At 49.1% G+C, this 19,586-nt stretch overlaps 1 protein-coding gene across 1 annotated transcript in view; it reads left to right on the plus strand.

The window, feature by feature from the left end:
* The window catches only part of Ninl (ninein like), a 77,125-nt gene extending 59,255 nt beyond the window's left edge, over window positions 1-17,870 (plus strand). The window contains exons 15-24 of the mRNA XM_036185963.1: window positions 1,567-1,673; window positions 2,186-2,493; window positions 4,672-5,748; window positions 8,505-8,609; window positions 9,105-9,174; window positions 11,046-11,204; window positions 11,893-12,006; window positions 12,915-13,082; window positions 13,466-13,579; window positions 17,018-17,870. Coding sequence (XP_036041856.1) covers window positions 1,567-1,673; window positions 2,186-2,493; window positions 4,672-5,748; window positions 8,505-8,609; window positions 9,105-9,174; window positions 11,046-11,204; window positions 11,893-12,006; window positions 12,915-13,082; window positions 13,466-13,579; window positions 17,018-17,209 — 2,414 coding nt within the window. The 3' untranslated portion in view covers window positions 17,210-17,870. The remainder of the gene's footprint in view (window positions 1-1,566; window positions 1,674-2,185; window positions 2,494-4,671; window positions 5,749-8,504; window positions 8,610-9,104; window positions 9,175-11,045; window positions 11,205-11,892; window positions 12,007-12,914; window positions 13,083-13,465; window positions 13,580-17,017) is intronic.
* Window positions 17,871-19,586: the final 1,716 nt, after the last annotated feature.

Here is a 19,586-nt window from a genome sequence, read left to right on the forward strand (position 1 = left end):
GGTTCAGCTGAAACCACACTAGAGGCTCTCCTGCTCTTGGGCAATGGGGTCAAGACAAAGGCCCATGTTGAAGTGGTCTTGGTCTTTTCTAGAGACTGATGTGGGCGGGGGGGGGGGTTGGGGGGTGTGTTGTGGAGGTGTCATGGTCCTTGTGGAGATCAGTGGGTACTTGGCTAATCTCTGCCCTCCCACTGGTTGTTCTAGGCTGTCACCAATGCAATCACTCCAGCTCTGCTTCTTTGGGCAGTATCATATGACACATATGGCACTCATGGCCCCATCTCTCTGCTGCCCATGGAATCCAACAGCCCTGACTACCCCTACCTAGTTACATTGTGGCAGTCCAAGCCCCTCAGCACTGTTCTCCAATCTTTGAGAGCCCATGAGTCTCCATGTACCCTATAGCTATTTATGTTGGAAAGCAGAAAAAAATAATATACCCCAAAGAAACTTAGTAGAGACTTACCTATGTGGGACATGAATGGCTGCTGGAATCCCTGGAGAGTCTCAGGAAGAAATAGCGAGTGGCCTTGGCACACCCCTGTAGGGGGTAGGGTAGAGGACTACGTCGTGGGATGCAGTCACCTGTGCTCTTCTGCCAGGGGCCCAGCCAGAAGGTAAAGCATGATGGTTGCTCCTCTCTCTGGTGGCCCTGGTCAGGAGTGTGGGGATAGACCGCTGTGGAGCTAGTCACATTTCCCTCTGTGCTCACCAGAGCCTTCACACATCAGGATTTCCAGTGCTGGACCCAAGGGTATGATTTAAAAACATGACACAGAATCACCGAGAGCACACAAGACAGAGACTGGAAATGTGAGCCCGTGTATACATTTGAACATGCTTCAGAGTGTGGAGTCTTGGGCATGAAGCTCGACACAGTAGGGAGGTTGTGAAGCTGCTGTCCTCCTGCCCTCTGCTCCTGGCATCCTCTGGAGCCAGATTTTAAATGCGGTGAATACACCTTCTGACAAGGATCTTTCAGAGAGTTAAAGGCCCTGATGAATCTAGCGGGCATCTCCTCATTCTCCGTTAGTAACTAGTGATATGGTGGAGACTTGAACCTTGCTGGAGAGAGAGTTTGGAGGTTAAGAGCGTGTATTTCTCTTACAAAGGACCTGGGTTCAGTTCTTAACAACCACATAGTAGCCCACAACCATCTGTAAGTCCAGTTCCAGAGCATCTGACATCCATCTCTGGCCTCCATGGGCACTGCACACACATGGTACACAGATACACATGCAAAACACATACGCATAAAATATAGATACATCTTTTTTGAAAAAGACATGAACGTCTGAGTTCTTTGTAGTGTCAACTTGCAAAACTGTGACCCTTCCTTCCATCCCCAGAGTCCTCAACCACTATGCTCCTGGAGGGTGGAGTGACCCTTACCACCAGGCCCACGTTCTTTATACAGTGCAGGTGGAGGGCAGAAAGACCGTCTTGCCAGACCTGCACTCTCATGCTACATGTGGAAAGCTGCCATCTAGAAGTCAGATGAAAGGGGACAAGAAGTCACTCGAGGCATCCTTGGCCTAATGTCATAGAGTGTCCTCTTCTTTGCAGGCAATCTGTTCATGGGTGACTCTGCTCCAATGAATTTGGAAACAGAGATAATGGTGGAGCAGATGAAAGAACATTACCAAGAGCTCAGGATGCAGCTGGAGACCAAGGTCAGGATTTGGGACTTCAGGCTGCAAGCCGTGTGTCTAGCTCCTCAGACTGCTTAGCAGGACAGGCCATTCTCTTCTACTGCCGTATCCTTGTGTTTTCTGGTAGATATGCTGGAAGCTTCTGGCATGACTTTACCTGAATATCTCGATTATTTCCCTTCCCCTAGGGCTTCCAGCCTGTGGAGTGCTACCCTACTGGTCTTGTGAAGGCTCCTTAGTTGTCACACTCTCTAGACTCATGGTACTTGCCAAGGGCTTGGCAGTCTTGGTCCCAAGCCTTCTGAGCTTACCCACTGACCCTACCCCAGGGTTACTGTGAAGGGGTGCATAGGCACACTGCACACCTTGGTAATGTCACTTTCCTGCCATTCCCTTTTCTAGGCCATGGGACCTGGTCAGGTCTGGACCATCAGCTCTTTTGAGCATCCTGCCTGATAGCCTCCTGTTCATGTGTTATGCTGCTTGTCAAATTGTTGTTAGGACTTCCAAATTCACTGCTCATCTTTCTGTAGGTAAATTACTATGAGAAGGAAATTGAGATCATGAAGAGAAACTCTGAGAAAGATAAGAAGGAGATGGAACAGGCATTCCAGCTTGAGGTCAGCGTGCTGGAGGGCCAGAAGGCAGATCTAGAAGCCCTGTATGCCAAGTCTCAGGAGGTCATCCTGGGCCTGAAGGAACAGCTGCAGGATGCGGCACGAAGCCCTGAGCCTGCAGCAGCCGGGCTGACCCACTGCTGTGCACAGGCACTGTGCACTCTGGCCCAGCGGCTGGAGGTGGAGATGCACCTACGACACCAGGAACAGCTGCAGCAGATAAGGTTTGGGACGGGTTTTTGTTCAGGGCGCTCACCAAAACTTGACCCTAGGCTTATGTACTGGTCAGGATGAAGAGCCTGATAACAGGCAAGATTCCTTCCAACAAAGGTCCAGAGAACACCTTTCTATAGAAGGTTTTTGCTTTCAATCCACCTTGGGCCATGGAGCAGTTTGCTGTGTGTTGTTTTGACCCTGTGCTTTTACTTCTCTTCACTTGTCTGGTAGCAAGATAATGTATTCCCCATCACTAAATACCGAGGACATTAGAAAGTCTGTGTAGTAGAGTTCTCCAAAGGAGGAACGGATAGAAGGGAACACACACACACGCACACGCACACGCACATGCACACACAGATACTAAATACTGAGGACATTAGAAAGTCTGTGTAGTAGAGTTACAAAGGAGGAACGGATAGAAGGGAAAACACACGCACACAGACACACGTACACAGACACACACACACACACACACAAGCACGCGCGCGTGCACACACACACACACACACACACACACACACACACAGTAAAAGGGGATTTATTAGAGTGACCTACAGATTGTGATTGTGGTCTGGCTAGTCCAACAGTGGCTTCTCTCAACAGATAGGCCAAAAGTCTGGTAGTTTGGTCCCTGAGGCTGGATGTCTCAGCGGTGGAATCCTGAAGAAGCAGATTCTCATACCTGTGAAGGAATGCTTCAACAACAGGGTAGATGACTTTGCCCATGAGAGCGAGGGCAAGCAGGCAGAAAGCAAAAGCTTCCTTCTTCCACGTCCTTTTATGTGGGCTGCCACCAGAAGGTGTGGCCCGATTTGGGGTAGGCCTTCTCACTTAGATGATCCAATCAAGACAGTCCCTCACACATGTACCCAGTTGCTTGGGTTTTAGTTGATTCCAAATGTAGCAAAGTTGACAACCAATATTAGCCATCACAGCAGTAGAGGAAGGAAAATCCAGAAGCCCCTCTAAATAGGCGGTTAATGTAGGTTGAGAAAAGTCTTGAAAAGCTAAAACATTTGTACCAGGGAAGGAAAGGGTCACTTGGAATCTGTGAATGTGGTGGGTTTCATTGTGTCAGTTACCTGATAAATAAATGTCACCTGCCCTCTATTCCTTGAAGCCAACTTGGCAGAGTCAGTACTCAGTTACTGTGGACACATAGCCAGTGGAGGTTGTCATTCCACAAAAAATGGCCCATCCTACCTCCTGGCCCAGCCACCGTCATGTTGGGGGCCAGGACCTCCCACTGGCTAGACTGAGCAGATGGTTCATCTTGAGGCTGGCTGGGTCCAGATGTTGACAATGAAGGAATGCATTCCTGTCATGTGAGAGCCGCAGCTCAAGTGGCTGTCATGGCGTCAGTTCCTGTTGAAGTGGGCACTCTGCTTGGTGGGAGGGAATTGAGAGTAGCCAGAAAACATAGGATGTGAAGGGGAGAGAATCAGAGCTCTCCTTCCCTTTGGGGGTGATAGCAGCAGAGACTCTAGGGCCACTGGGGACCTGAGGGAACTGACGGGCGGAAGCAGCCATCTTCAGGTCACATGCCCTCCCTCCGCAAACCTTAAGCCATCTCCTCTTCAACATGAGGATTGTGTTAAGGGACTGGAACACAGCTCCTTTGGGGCCCGGTGGGGCGCCTGGAGGCTGGGGTTGGGGAGCCCTCTTTCTTGCAGCATCCAGGATGTGCCAGGCTCCTTCTTCCCGAGGAGCTGCTCAGTTGGGCACCTGGTAGCTTCTCCATGGAGGTGGAGCCACAGCTAGTCCAACTGTACTTATGCCCCCTGCCAGGGTGCACCGCATGCCTCACCAAGCTGGGCGTTTCCAGTATGGGTCAGTTCTACCTCTCACTAACACCTGGACCAGCGATGCCCAGCAGCACTCAGTGCAAGGCCCCAGCCACACTTGACTGAGCACTTGCAGTGTGGCCAAGGACAGGAATTTGAATAGTAACCTCTATTGTCGTTAAGCTGTCAGACATGGTGAATGGTTCTGTGCTGTGGACTCCACAAAGGACTGCAGGGAGGGAACAGGGAGGGCATCCTGACACAAAGTAGGGCTACAGAAAGGAGGGAGGAGGCTAGCCAGGCCCTTAGAGCAGGAGTTCAAGTGGCTTTTTCTTCCATGAGTGGAAGGGCCTGGGATTCAGCTGGCAGCACCCACAATGTATGACTGAATTTCTGCAGGAGAGAGGCAGAAGAAGAGCTGAACCAGAAGCTGTCGTGGTTGGAAGCCCAGCATGCCGCCTGCTGTGAGACTCTGTCCCTGCAGCATCAGTGTGAGAAGGACCAGCTGCTACAGACCCACCTGCAGCGAGTACAGGACCTGGCCGCGCAGCTTGGCCTGGAGAAGGGGTGCAGGGAGGAGAGGGAACAGGAGGTGCTGGCACACTGTCGGAGGCAGCAGTTGAAGCTGCAGGCTGTGATGGGTGAAGAGCAAGCGCGGATCTGCAGGTCATTCGCGCTGGAGAAGGAGAAGCTGGAGCAGACCTACAGGGAGCAGGTAGAAGGACTTGCCCGGGAGGCAGATGTACTGCGTGCTCTCCTGAAGGATGGAGCCGCTGTGGTGAGGGACCAGCAGGAGAGGACACCCAGCTCCATGTCCCTGGGTCCAGACAGCAGGCCGCAGCCACCAGTCCAGCAAGCTGTTGGTCCTGATGGAAGGACAGGGGCACCAGCAGAAGAGTGGCCTGGCCAAGAGAGAGCTAAGGGGAGTGAGCTTCCTGGCCAGCCTTGTAATATAGTTGCCATGCCAAGGCCAACCCCTACCCTGGTGTCCAGAAGGTCCTTGGAGAGCCTGGGTGTCAGAGACAACCATCAAGGCCCACTCAGTGCTGAGGAGGGGACTGTCCCAAAGGAGCCAGAACCTCCTGCTAGGACCTTACCAGGCCAGGGCCAGAAGCTGCCCTTAGCCACTCAGCCCCAGATGTTGGAGCCATGGACAGCCATGAACAGGAAGCTAGCTCCTGTTGGGGTCCAGGGAGAGGCTTCAGAGGGGCCAACTGGGAATATTGAGGGTATCCAAGAGACTTGGCTCCAGTTCAGGGGAGAAGCTTCCAGAATGAGGCTCTCACTGCCCTGCTCTGAGCTCCCAGATCTGCAAGAGGCCAAGTTCAAGCACCCTGCCATTCTCGGGGAGACAGAGGCCAAAGTGACATCAGTGATGTCAGAGAGTGAGATGAATGACGTGAAGACCAAACTTCTGCAGCTGGAAGATGTTGTCCGGGCTCTTGAAAAAGAAGCAGACTCCAGAGAGGATTACAGGTTTGTCGTCCTGGTGATAAAATGCACATGAATCCCTCAGCCTTGGCCCTAGTGACCACTGTACAGTTTCCCCAGTTTCTCGCCCTTGACCACCAGTGTGGCTGTATAATTAATATTACTCAGAAGTCACAAGCCCACTCCTGTCTCCTGTCTCCCCTGATTCCCGGGTGTCAGCAAGTAGGTCAAGAAGAGCAGGCCTTTCTGAGGCAGCTCAGCTGGCTCTGGTGTCCCCACATCTCCCCTCAGGGGGACTATGCTTCATATAAGTTGTGGGTTGTCTGAACCCTCTTCCCTCTGAGTTCCAGGGAAGCAAGGGTTTGGGGTGCAGCATGCCTCTGTGCTAGGTTCTTTGATGAAAGTGAATCAACAGGGTACTACTATGCTGGTTAGTGGGCAGCAGCCAGTGAGGCTTTCTGTGGAATGGGCCCCTGGGCTGCTGCAGTGCTTTGGGTTGGCCTGAACACTGTCTGGTTTGGGGAACTCATTGCTACAGGGCTGGAAATATTGTTGTAGCTGATGTCATTGGAATAGCCTCCCTGGGAAAGAGGCTGAGGTTTTGGTCTGTTGGCCAGATGGCCAGGAGGTGAGATATGGATGGGTATCAATTCTGTCACAGATACAAGAATCCAGGGAAGACTTGCTTAAGCTACAGGCCATGGCTTCCAGAGCCTTCTGGCTCCTTCTTTGGCAGTAGAGGGACATTTGCAGACACATGATTGTGAACCATATATGCTTCTCTTTACTCCCACCAGCCCTTAACCAGCACACTAAGGAGATATCTACTCCTATAGAGACAGACTACAGGTCATTACAGGAAGCCCAGGCTGGTGACACACAGTTGGCACACATTTTGTCCCAGGATGGTACGTGCTCACATATGAAGGATACAACCATTTCCACTAAAAGGTGAACTCCTGCTCACTGGGGAGTAGTGTGCAGTTGCTTCCATCCTGGGGAACGATGTGGGGTTTAAGTATGGCACAGTGACACAGCATGTACTTGGCACGTGTAAGGCCCTGTGTTCTATACCCAGCACCAAAATGAATGAATAAAGTGGGATGGCAGACAAGTAAATGTCACTATATAAACAGCTTAAGAAAGCAGACATGGCTTCCTTTCAGCAGGAAACACTGTCTCCCAAGAATTCACCAAAATAGGGCTGGAGAGATGGCTCAGAGGTTAAGAGCACTGGCTGCTCTTCCAGAGGTTCTGAGTTCCCAGCAACCATATGGTGGCTCACAGCCATCTATGAGATCTGGTGCCCTCTTCTGGCCTGCAGGCAACATGCAGGCAGAATGCCGTATACATAATAAATAAACAAATCTTTAAAATAGAGCCCAGCCCCTGTGAATTCATGGTCAGGGATGGGGAGCCGTGAGTGGCCCGTCAGCCCTCAGTTCAGCACACTGCTCCTATAGACAGGCTGTAGTCATCACAGGGTGTCTGGGCTAGTGGCACGTAGTAGGCCACTGAGCCATCTCTCCAGCCTCATTTGTCACTTTTATTAGCTGACATTCATCTATGCAGAATTATAGGAGGAGAGATGGGAGAGAAGAAGGAGAGGGGGTGCCAACCTAGATAGTAAAAAAGGTTTGCTTAATAAAATAGAAGCTTACCAGGTGTAGTAGCGCATGCCTTTAATCCCAGCACTCAGGAGGCAGAGACAGGCAGATCTCTGTGAGTTCAAGGCTAGCCTCCTCTACAGAGTAAGTTCCAGGACAGCCAGGGCCACACAGAGAAACCTTGTCATAAATAAAAACCAAAAAAAAAAAAAAAAAACAAATAAATTCTAGGACAGCCAAGGCCACACAGAGAAACCCTGTCTTCAAACAAACAAACAAAAACCTATAAATAAAATAGATTGAAATGTGTTCGTCCATAAATATTTAAAGCAAAAAACAAGACAAGTCCTGGACATTTTTGATGGGCTAGAAGCCCCGCACCCTCCAGATCTACCTGCATTGTACCCAAAGGGCTCTTTGCTTCCTGCAGATGTCTATAGGTGTTACTCCACACCTTTGCCTCTCAAGCAGGTAGAGTGCGGTGTAGAGTATTGTCCTCAGTGCCCTGACTTCTGGTAATTCTAGTGTCTGAAGTTCCTGGGGGTCTGATTATAGGTCCGTTTGTTGTTTCTGCTGTCATTCCTGGTGGCCTTTTCACGTGTCTGCTAATCTCTGTATGTTCACATTTACCTGAGGTTAACCACAAGGAATCTTGAGAGCCTCAGCAGAGGGTGCTTTTCTGTGTTGCCTTCACAGAGAAGTGGGACACCACTCACCTGAGATGGCCCAGGCTTCTTTCTGTGCCCCAGCTGTGTGGGTGCCTATGGTATAGCTTCTCTGCCCTACTGGTGGTGGTGTTGACCCAGACACTATGCTATGGGCCAGCCCAGGTCTGTGAGGCATACTGCTTGCCCACAGCTTCAGTTCAGCGTCCAGTTTTTTGTTTGGTTTGGGGCCCTTGGAGTATGGCCTCTGTGAAGATGGCATATACTCCAAGCGACTTGGCTCTTCACAGGCTCTAGGTGTCTGCATAGTCCATGTGCTCTGTGCATGTAGGAGTTGTGGGTGTGATTCAAAGGACCTGACCTTAGGGGAGTACACACCAGAGCTTGCTGCCTTGGAGACAGGGAATACCCTTGTGTTTGTCTCCTCCCGAGAGGGGATGCAGCCTGCAGTTTTCAATGAGCTGGCTGTGAGGCTGTGTCCAGCTTACCCCTTCCAGCTCTCAACTGGACTCCTCAACTTTGACCACAGGGCTGAGTTTCAGAGGCTTTCTGAAGAAAACTTCGTGTTGAAAAGTGACCTGGGGAGGATTCAACTGGAACTAGAAACTTCAGAGAGCAGAAATGAAACACAGAGGTAAGGTGGGCCTCCTGGTTCCCTAGACCTGTGTCCTGTAGCCTGTTGATACTCTAAAATGAGTTTAGGAGGGGCAGGACAGTGGGGGACTGTGAGCAGATGTGCAGGCTTCAGGGCTCTGCAGAAATGTCCCACATGGCACTTGAGGGCTAGGGCTGCCAATGTTTGGAGGGGAGCAGAGCCTAGCACAGCCTGGTGGTGGTCCACTGTGCTTTTTGTTGTTGTTGTTGTTTTGAGACAGGGTTTCTCTGTGTAGCTTTGTGCCTTTCCTGGAACTCGCTTTGGAGACCAGGCTGGCCTTGAACTCACAGAGATCTACCTGCCTCTGCGTCCCGTCCCGAGTGCTGGGATTAAAGGTGTGTGCCACCACCGCCCAGCGGTCCACTGTGCTTTTCTTCAGCCTTTACTATGGGCATCTGCAAGTCAGTGAGTCGGAGCAGGGACAGGGCTGAGCCCAAGCTGCGAAGTGATGTTTTTCATCTGCTTCTTTAACAGGCAGGAAATTGAGGTTTTAAAGAAAGACAAGGAAGAGGCCTGCTTTGACCTGGAAGAGCTTGGCACACAGGTTGGATACTGATGGGCATGAGCGGTACCACCTCCCTTTCTTAGTGTCTTAAAGTGGTTTCTCTCTAATGAAAGAAGAGCAGAGAATTCTTTCCCTACAAGTTCCAGCTGCAGCCGACCCCAGCTCTCCTCCTCACGTCCCTGACGAGGATCCGAAGGCCCCTCCTAGGTTGGTAGCTCTCCCAACTGTTAGCAGTCATGAGTGCCATCCAGTCTCCTTCAGTCTCCACATGGTAGTCCCTCCGTGAGTATCTGTGTCCTCACCTCCTCTCACGAGGACTCCAGCATCACCTCAGTTATTCTTTAAAGCACTTCTCTCCAAATCTAGTCAACACTCTGGGGTGCCACAGTTAGGATCTCAAGATTTGAATTTTGGGGAGGACCTGCCTCAGCCCTTAACAATGTCAGCCCAAGTACGATATTGATAGACTCTTAGACCCCCCAGTTTTCATACCTGTCCTCATTGGCTGCTTATGGATTGGATCCTGCATAATTCTATCAACTGAGTAGACGTGTATGTTCTTGGAAGACATGTGACTGGTGTTTCTATTGGGGAATCCCTGTTACCATTTAGCTGCCATGCCAGCTTTCCCACCTGGCAACTCCAATCTTCCCTCCCTTCCAGAAATGTCATTTCAAAGTATAATGTAAGTGGAACTATACCAAGTGTGGCCTTTGGGGTTGTCTTTTGTCACACATCACCATCCCCTGGTGAGTTTGGGGGATTTTCTGTGTAGCCACAGTTTCTCATTATTACTATATCTGTGTTTGCTATGTGTGTTCTTCTGAGTTGTATCATGACACTGTGCTCTGAAACATTTCAGCAGGTGTGTCCCCAAAAGGTGCATCCTTTACTAAACGCAATCTTGCTGTAATGCCAAAGTACAAGCTCAGGTCATACTCACATTGCTTCAGTGATCCAAAAGTTACACATTAAGCAGCTGGCATAATGCATGTAACTATCAGACCTTTTTTTGGCATAAGCCAGCCACTTTGTCTTGTTTGCAGAGTAAAGGGGTTAGAGAATGAGCCTGGCATGTACATCTCTGGTGATGTGCCTTGATCAGCACCATCATCACCATCACGTAGCTGAGAAGACTGGACAGCTGAAGTGATCAGTAGCATTCCTAATATTCAGGTCTGTGGGCATGGCACTTCTCTGTGGGGCCAGGTTCTGAGGAGTGTCCTAGGCGGAGGTACCAAAGGTCAGCATCCAAGAGGGTCAGGTGGATACTTCTTCCCATGGATCCCATGGAGACTCATGGAAACACAGGGTGGCTTCCTCACTGGACACATGTCCAATCACATGGCAAACAAGGACCCAGGGGACACTGCTGGGTACAGATATGTAAGTGTGGTCTTCTGCAGAGACTCATTAGCTCTGATTGACCCAGAATACCTGCTTTTCTCCATGACACTGGCTTTTGGAAGAGACTTCTCTCACAGGCTGTCTCTATTCTGTATCTGTTAGCTGCTTCCTCAGGGTGCCGTGCTGTTTGGTCCTGTGTGACCTGTGTGACTTGCAGACCGGAAGAATGGTAAAGACTGGAAGGCATCAGATGGGTAGTTTAGTGGCTGTGGTATTTAACGACCTCTGGTGGCCTGGGTTGTCTCTTGTCTTATGGAACAGAGCAGAGTTTCTAGTTCTAAGCTCTGCTGGCCACTGAGGTTGGATCATCTCCTGCCTTCTGTGTACACGTACAGCCTCTGCCCATTTGCCCAGCTTCTTTGATTACTCAAAATGTCTCCAGGAGTTGCCAGATGCCCACAGGGAGAAAAGTCACCCCTGGTTGGGAAACTCTGGAATGACCTGAATTGAGCTGCTGTTTAAAGGCATTTTTTAAAAATGTGTTTTAACTCTTTTTCCTGTAGACTCAGAAATACAAAGATGAATTGTCACAGCTCAACTGCAGGATCCTTCAGCTGGAAGGGGACACTTCTGCCCTCCACACCCAGAAGGAGGAAAATCGTGTTGCCATCCAGCTGTTAATGCAGAAGCTGGAGGAGGCAGGGTACCGGGAGGAGCAGCAGGTCGGAGGCCAGGCTGTACCTGGGGAATGGTTGGAAGGAGGGCCTGCTGGGTGGTAGAGGCCAAGGAAGTAGGTAGGTACCCCCAAAAGTGAAGTAAAGGGGCAAGCCCTGGAGAAATGGGTCAGCCCGAGCAGCTCTGGCAAAGCCACCAGGATGTAGAAAGGGAACAAACTGCTAGTGCAGGCGACAGAGCAACTGGGGAGGCTCTCCAGCTTTCTTAAGTAAATAGCAAGAGCCTGAGAGTGTCCCTGTGTGTTGGCATTATAATTTTGCTTGTGATGATGATTGTACCTAAAAGCATTATGGATTTGGCTGGAAGTGTTTTTATTGATGTCCTGTTTATAATAGAAAAACAGGACCAGAATCAATTTGAACATCAGCAGTAGGTGAATGAGTAAATTATGGCGCAGCCATTAGATCCCATGTTCTCAAATAGCAGTGTTTGGGAATGATCCAGGTTCCATAACTGCAGGACACTATGTGCTTCCTGATGCGAGCTCACAGTAGATGTGCACTTGGATAGAAGGGGGTAAAGAAATTAATTAGGGGTGGGCCTCAGGCTCTCAGGGTCATGGGAGATAAAAATTCTGCAGTCTGTAACTTTCTTATTGCCTTGTCTGTGTCAGGCTCTGCTTATAATTATGAAAATATTTTTTTGGGTTTTTTTGTTGTTGTTTTTTATAAATAGGGTGTCCAAATCCAAAACCTTGAAGTTGAACTTGACCGTGTAAATGAGGAATGCCAGGGCTTAAGACTGTCACAGGCAGAGCTGACAGAAAGCCTCAAAGAAAGTCAAGACCAGGTGGGTAGATGAAGTGGCTGGAAGCACTTGGTCTAGTCCTAGGCTATGAGAAGTATCAAGAGTAAGCCGACAGATCTAGCCTAAAGATGTTATTAGGCCAGCCAGATGCTCCACAGCTGACCAGGAACTCATCAGGCTCAGAGGCCTCCCCATTCTGTTAGTAACATGGACAGATCAGCTTTGCCTCAAACACATCTCTGATAGAGCTAGGCTTCTCACTCCTGTCTCTGGGATCTCGGAGGTAAACAGACTGTGGCAGCCAGGGCTTTTAAGCTGTCAAGGGTGTTCTGTGTTTCAGATAAAGCATCCAGCATCACTTACTGAACTTGTGTTTCAGTCTGCCTTTAATTGCTTGATTGAAGGAGTTGGCTGAGTTATGCATAGTTTAATAGCAGAGACTGCTCATAGCCATGCTGAACCCTGTAGCTCTGGTCCCCTGGGTTTAGGACCTTATGCTGCATTCAATTCTATCCCTGTCCCCAATGTCCTTAATGCCTTGTATATTAATCACGCTCTAGGACCTGAGCCATAGCCAAGTCTCAGGACCATGAAATCCCTCCCCTGTGTAAGGAAACCAGGCAGGGCTCACATGGCCTATACCTCACTCTGGTCACATGAAGTAGGTCATGATGGATAGTGAATGGAACAGAACCTGATCTAGCAGCTGTTGTTTTGGGGGTCCCAGACACAATCTTTCCCTACCGCATTGCATGGAGACAATGTGGCTAGTGGGAACTTAGTTCTGAATCCACGAAGACTGCTCTACACACACAGGTAGGTCCCACAGCACAGGGAGTGGGTCTTTATGTCCTCTCTGGGGTGACCTTAACAGAGGATAACACTAACACTTTCACTATGTCTGGTAATGACTCTGCATTTATCAGTCATGCCAAAACTTGTCCTTATAGCTGCACAGTGCCCAGCTGTCACTGGAAGCTGCACAGTCCCAGCATGGCCAGATTGTCAAGCACCTGCAGGAGCAAATGGGTCAGTTGGTTCCTAGAACTCATGTAGCTGAGCTACAGCACCTGCTCAACCTTGAGGAGGAGGCTGGGAGACGCCTAAATGCACAGCAGGTGAGTGGGGATGTGCCACTTCCCGCTAGCTGCTTGGGAAAAGGCATTAAGGACAAGGAATCTGGAACAAGGGACATCTAGTCGAAGCTGAGGGTAGGTCAGGGTCATAGTTGAAGACTAGGAAGCCAGCCAACCCTAATGGCCCCTCCAGCCAGGGTCCACATGTCCTCCCAAACTCAGTTTGTCTTCAGGTCACACCATCATAGTCATCATTGGTGAAGAGTGACATCTTTGTGGAAAAGCATTTGGTACTGGTCATTTATGATTAAGATTCTGAGGACAGAGTGATCTACAGTGTCTCCCTGAACTAGAGAAAGAGGTGGTTGCTATACCCAGGGAGACACTGCCTGTGGTACCAACACTGGTGTGTAACTTCTGTGCAGGAAGAGTACAGGCAGCAACTGAAGGCCAAGGAGGACCAGGCGGAGGATGCTGAGGCTCGGTTACGCAATGTGGAGTGGCTGCTCCAGGAGAAGGTGGAGGAGCTTCGAGTACAGGTGAGTGTGCCCTTCCTCCACAAACTCCCCTCCCCATGGCCCAGGAAGGCTCTGCTTCCAGAGCCTGGAGATCCATGAAGGAAGGGTTCATTCAGAACCACAGGCAGAAAGTGTGTATTTTTTCTTTAGTAATTACTAATCCAGGGAGATGGACTTCTCAATACATGTCATACTGTATTTGTATATCGTTCATTAATGTGGCTGCCATTCTCAGGGTGGACACCGTTCATTCATCCTTTGGCTTATCAGTCATCAGATGCCCCTCCCTAACCCGGGATGGGTTCTTTGTGAAGGCTGTCTGCAGGATCTCACTCTGGAGGCAGAGACAGAAGCCTTAGATAGCACAGGTGACCCCAGCTTTAGTCCTTACTCATACTCTGAAGATTGGAGATTGGAGGGAGGGTCAAGGAGGGTGGGCAGAGCCACTCACTCAGAGACTGTGCTATCCCTGGCAGGAGCCAGGTGGACTTAGCAAAGCTCTCTACTGGGTGAGACTGTCTTGTATATTAGAGGGGGAAGACATTTGCACTGTGATCACAGAGCAGCATGGGAAACACACAGTCCTGTGCTGTGGATGAGGTGTATGGTGTACCCAAAGGACCCTCAAATGAGTCCAGCAGGACGAGACATCTGTGCCTCTCCTTCACAGGCCTCAGGCTGTATGGGAGTATCTAGTCCAGAGTTACCCTATGTAATCTATCCTCTTCTGCATCTCCCTGCTCAACCTCACTGTCTCCTGGACTCCGATTACAGTGTGGCCTCACTTCCACTTAACCCCTTGTAGTCACCTGTTTATCTCTTGTCTAGGAAACGTTAATTCTGGTCAAATTCTGTAGATGCTACACACTTCCCACACCTGCCCTGCCGAAGGGACCTCCCTGCCTGAGCTCCCCTAACCTCACAGCACTGTCCCTGTGGCATATTTCATAGGACACACTGTTGATGCTTCTGACCCCTCGCTACCCAGTGCCCTACACCTGCCCCACCTCCTATGAACGTGTCCTTGGCACTGTCTAATCTTTACTGCCTGCCTACCAGTCCTCCCAGCTGCTGGCTCAATCAGAGACCTTGGGGCCGTGGCCACCTCCTCCCCTACACCTTGTATCCATATCTCAGCTTCACCTTGGACACCAAAGCCAGCCACATGTCATCCCACCTACAGGCTTCCTTCATCCTCCCTTGTCTGCACTCAGCCCAGGGGCAGAAGCCAGCTTTTAAATCACAACAGTCTTAACAAGTAAGATGTGTTGAAAAGAAACAACAGAAATTCTAAAGGGCCAGGGAAACAGCCCAGCTGGTACAGTGTGGGAGGCAGGCAGACACAAGGTTCCTAGAGTTCTGGGGTCAACCAGCCCTAGCCAAAGGAGGGATGGAAATACACCTTATCAAGTAAGAGTGTGTACTGCTTGCTCTTACAGAAGCACTGGAGTTTGGTTTTTACCATCCAAGTTGGGTGGCAAACAACTGCCTTTAACACCAGCCCCAGGGGATCTGGTGCCCTCTTCTGGCCTCCAAGGGCACCAGCACTTATGTGTGTACTCACACACACAGACACACAACATACACATAATTAAAAATAAAAATTTAAGAAGAAGCAATTGAGGAGACTCCAGACTTCAACCTCTAGCCTCCAGATGATTATATACACACATCAACAGACACACCTAAACACACACACACACACACACACACACACACACACACACACACACACACACAGTTCTGCTGATAGTCCCCTTCCTTTGCCTTGCTCCCCATTACATAATTCTGAGCCTCTCTGCCTCCTTGTCATGAATGTCACATGTCAGAAGCATTTGGACACATTTCTGTCTCTCTACAGTGTCAGAACTGATTAGATTAGTCACAAATTCACAAGCTGCTATATCCATGTCCATGGCTACAGTTTGACAAGTACTTCTGGTTTCCCACGGTAACTGCCCACTGACAATCATAGGTTTTTATTACAGTCTTAACTAATATTAACTGTTGTACCACATATTGCATTTTACACAATAATCTAAACATGTAGGCCACAGGATGAAAGAACAGGTCAGACTGTGTAGCATTCGGGGGTGTCCTGAAGTTGAAGATGGAGCTGATTCAGGTACGGAAGAGCCAGATAGTGAAGCTGACAAGGAGTGCAGGCGCAGAGCTGGACACTGCAGGTGTGTCAGGGGCAGGTAGATTCAGGTCAGGTAGAGGCCAAGGGTCAGCTTGAGGTAGCTCAGTGTCACATGCAAGAAAATCTACGCTTGAACCGCATCCTGGGAAAGAGGCAAGGTTTCTTCCTTGTGGCAGTTTTCTTGGATGAGGCTTAGGCTGAGGGACCTCATGACTAGAAGTGTGCCCGCTGCATGCTAGCCCTGCACTGCTGCTCCCTTTAGTCTCTGATGTCGTGGCTGAGCTCATGGGCCTCGTGTTTCTGACATGATTTGGTATATATAAACAGTGACACTGTCTATTAGTTGGTGCCTCCTGGTGTACTGCAGATGGCTTCTTTACTTGAATATACAGGACACAGCCATCCTTTTCTTGCTACTTACATTCCAAACACAGTAATTCCAGTCGAGGCTGTTGCTTTATAACATGGAGCCATTCAAGGCTAGGCACAGGCTGAAAGCTGCTACTCACACAGTAAGCTAGGGCAGGCCCAGCCTGTTCTCACTTCTACTCCAAGTCTGTCCAACCATAGCTCTCCCCAAGCAGCTGCCAGCCACAGGGCCTTTGTGTGCGTCCTTTCTTCTGCAGTGCTCATGCCGGCTTTGACTAGCCTTTTGACTTTATTCCTATCTCTGTCCTTAGAGAGGCCCTACATGTTCATCCCACCACAGTGGCACACACTGCTCTGGTTCCCTTGCATGTTTGTTTCTGGCTGCCTCCATTGTTAGCGTGTTCTGCCATAGCACTGTTGTTGCCAGAGTAGGCACAGTGATTATGTCCATGTACTCCATGTGGCCTCATGGAGCCCAGTGCTTAATCTTTGTACCTATGTGTTTTGAACAAGGACACAGCAAGGGCCACTGCCTGGAGATGTCACTGAAACCTGTCCAGACTCCCTGTACCTAGTAACTGGCTCACACACCTAGCTACAGGGTGGCTGTAGTGACTCTGTGTCCCCCATGGCATCACCATGGCAGAGCACATAGACATAAACCAAGTATTCTGGTAACTTGAGGGTTTCATTGTTTCTTCATTAAACAGCAGGGTTTTCATTTTGTGGCAAAGATGGCCATAAATTTGTCTTAAGTTTTCTCCACATAGTTCTGCAGATTCTTACTTTTCTCCCTTATATCAGGGAACAGAAATTGTCATTGTATCCAGTATGTATGTCAGAACTCAAGAACACCAAGGGTAGGGCTGGAGCAGAGGAGGAGGGGCAGGCTGGCCTAGCATCCTGCAACAGTTCACAGGAAAAGTGTGTCTCTCTCCTCTGTCTAGTTGGAGAAGAACACCAGATCTGATCTGCTGCTCAAGGAACTGTATGTGGAAAATGCCCACCTCATGAAAGCTGTTCAGCTCACAGAAGAGAAGCAGCGAGGTGCTGAGAGGAAAAACTGTGTCTTGGAAGAAAAAGTTCGAGCTCTCAACAAACTGATCAGTAAGATGGCACCAGCATCACTTTCTGTGTAGAAGCTGCTGATTCCTAGAATTCATGTGAAGGAATGTCTTTTCAAATGCTACTCTGATGCCATAATTTTCTATGGCTTACTCGCCACACTTCCTAGACACATAAGGGCTGAGTCCTGTTCACCCCACAAACATTTGAAGAATGTCTACTATGTGCCAGGTGCTGGGAAGTCAGTCTCAGGTAACGTCCTGGGTTAAGTCCCCAAGTTTAATCCTATTGAAAGACAGGCCGTCAGCAAAGAGCAGCAGAAAGAAAGTGGCTGAGTATTTTGAGTGTTGTGCTTTGGGCTGGAAGACTGAAATGCAGAATCAGGTTCTGGGTGGGCTCTGTCATCAGAGCTCTGCATGTGGGTCAGTACACCCCCAGGAAGAGGGCGACCCCCAGCAATCCTCTGCTGCTCTTAGAGGTAGGAGGGAGGGAGGGAGGCATCTGAGGTGGTGGGCTCAGGGATAGCAGTGTTGGTTGTTGCAAGTGCAATCTCATTACAGAAATGTTGTCACACTGGAAATTGTACATATTTTTTTTTTAAAAAAGGTATAGTTTTATAACTGAGATATACCTAAATTATGACCATTTGGTTTACCAGAGTATTCTACTGTGATATGAAAAGTTACTGTATTTTCAATAACTTCTTTCCTATTAAAATTGATTTAACTCTTTTAAGTTTTTTAAAATTGTAAATTATTCACACATAAGTAAATAGTTGTATTTATCACTATGGGGCTAGGAAGAAGGTTCAGTGGACAAAGTGCTTGATGGGCAAGCTTGAGAACAGAACTTGGACTCTTTCAATAAAAATACAAACAGGGATGGATAGGTATAGTGGTACATGCCTTAATCCAGTGGTTCTCAACTTGTAAATTGCAACCCCTTTGGGGACCACATATCAGATATCCTGCATATCAGATATTTATAACTCATAACAGTAGCAAAATTGCAGTTTGAAGTAGCTATGAAATAATTTTATGTGGGAGGCACCATAACATGAGGAACTATATTAAAAGGTTACAGCATTAGGAAGGTTGACAACAACTGCTTTAATCCCAGGCGAATCTCTGACTTTGAGGCCAGCCTGATCTACAGAGAGAGTTCCAGGACAGCCACAGCTACAATAGTAAGAAAAAGAAAAAACAAACTAACAAAAAAAACAAGGATTCTCTACTCCAGTCAGCTCTTCACTCCAGAAGGGAATGATCTTAAAACATAGTCTAGTTTTACTAACCAGTAAAATACTTAGTCTCAGTATAGTTTGCCTTATACCTGTTAATAAACTGGTTGCAAAACAACTCTGTGGATTTGGTGTCCCGGGTTTCTGCACCAAAAACGTAGGTAAATTGGTTGCAAAACGTGAGTTGCAACAACTCTGGGGAAAGGTGTCCTGAATACCTGGGGAGTCAGGCAACACCTTGAGCTGCTCAGGACAGCTCTGATGGCTGAACTGCAATTCAACCCTGGAAGGCGAGGTATCCCGGACACTTCAAGCTGCTCAGAACAGCTCTGCCCTGAAGGTGTCCGGGACACCTAGAGCTGTTTAGCACAGCTCTGATGGCTGGAACTGCAAAGAAGCAGCCCAACCCTGGAGGGAAGTTTTTCTGACTTCTCAGGAGAGTCAGGCCTGGCTGGAACTGCTTCAGCAGGCAAGGGTATCCTCACTCTTCAGGAAAGTCAGGCTACACCTGGTGTGATGGAGGATGGTCTCCCTGCAGGATATAGCAATCCTGCTCCTCTCCTGGAGAGCCTCTGCAGCTGAGCTTTCTCAGCCCCACTTAAGGGGGCTTCCTAGCAGAGCTCTGCTTCTCCGGCCTAAGATGTTGCTTCTTTTGCTTCACTCTGTGAAAGGGGAAACCCCTGCAGAAATGTAGAAATCTCCTCCGGCTCCTCCAGAGAAAAGTGTTACTTTTCAGCTCTCTCTTGCTGTGTCCACTGGAAAGATCTCAGCAAAGATCTGTTCAGCTCTTCCTTGCCCTAGTCTTTCAGCTTTCCCTTATTCTGTCCACTGAGGGACGTCTCAGCAAGGATCTTCTCTATATCAGTGAATGAAGACCTTCACACCCAAAAAACGCTTTTGAGAAAGAGATTTATTTGAAAGGAGGAGTCCAGAAGAGTAGCTTCCTCTACCAGGGTGGAGAGAACAGCCTTTTTTTCTAACTGACCAGGCAGGGCGGTTTACACAGGAAGTCTAGGAGGTGGAGTCAACCCAGGGCCCGGGTTCTACTGTCCTGCTCTGTGATTGGCTGGTTCACAAGTCTGTGGGTTAGGTGGAGATGGCTCTGATCTCACTGAACCAAACTGTGTTTCTTTCTGCCCTGATCTGAGCCATCTTTCCCTAGGTCTGGGGTCCAGGGTCAGGGTGGGTTTCTTTAGCCAGCCCTTTTTCCC

The sequence above is a fragment of the Onychomys torridus genome, chromosome 4 (genome assembly GCF_903995425.1).
Source record: "Onychomys torridus chromosome 4, mOncTor1.1, whole genome shotgun sequence".
NCBI lineage: Eukaryota > Metazoa > Chordata > Mammalia > Rodentia > Cricetidae > Onychomys > Onychomys torridus.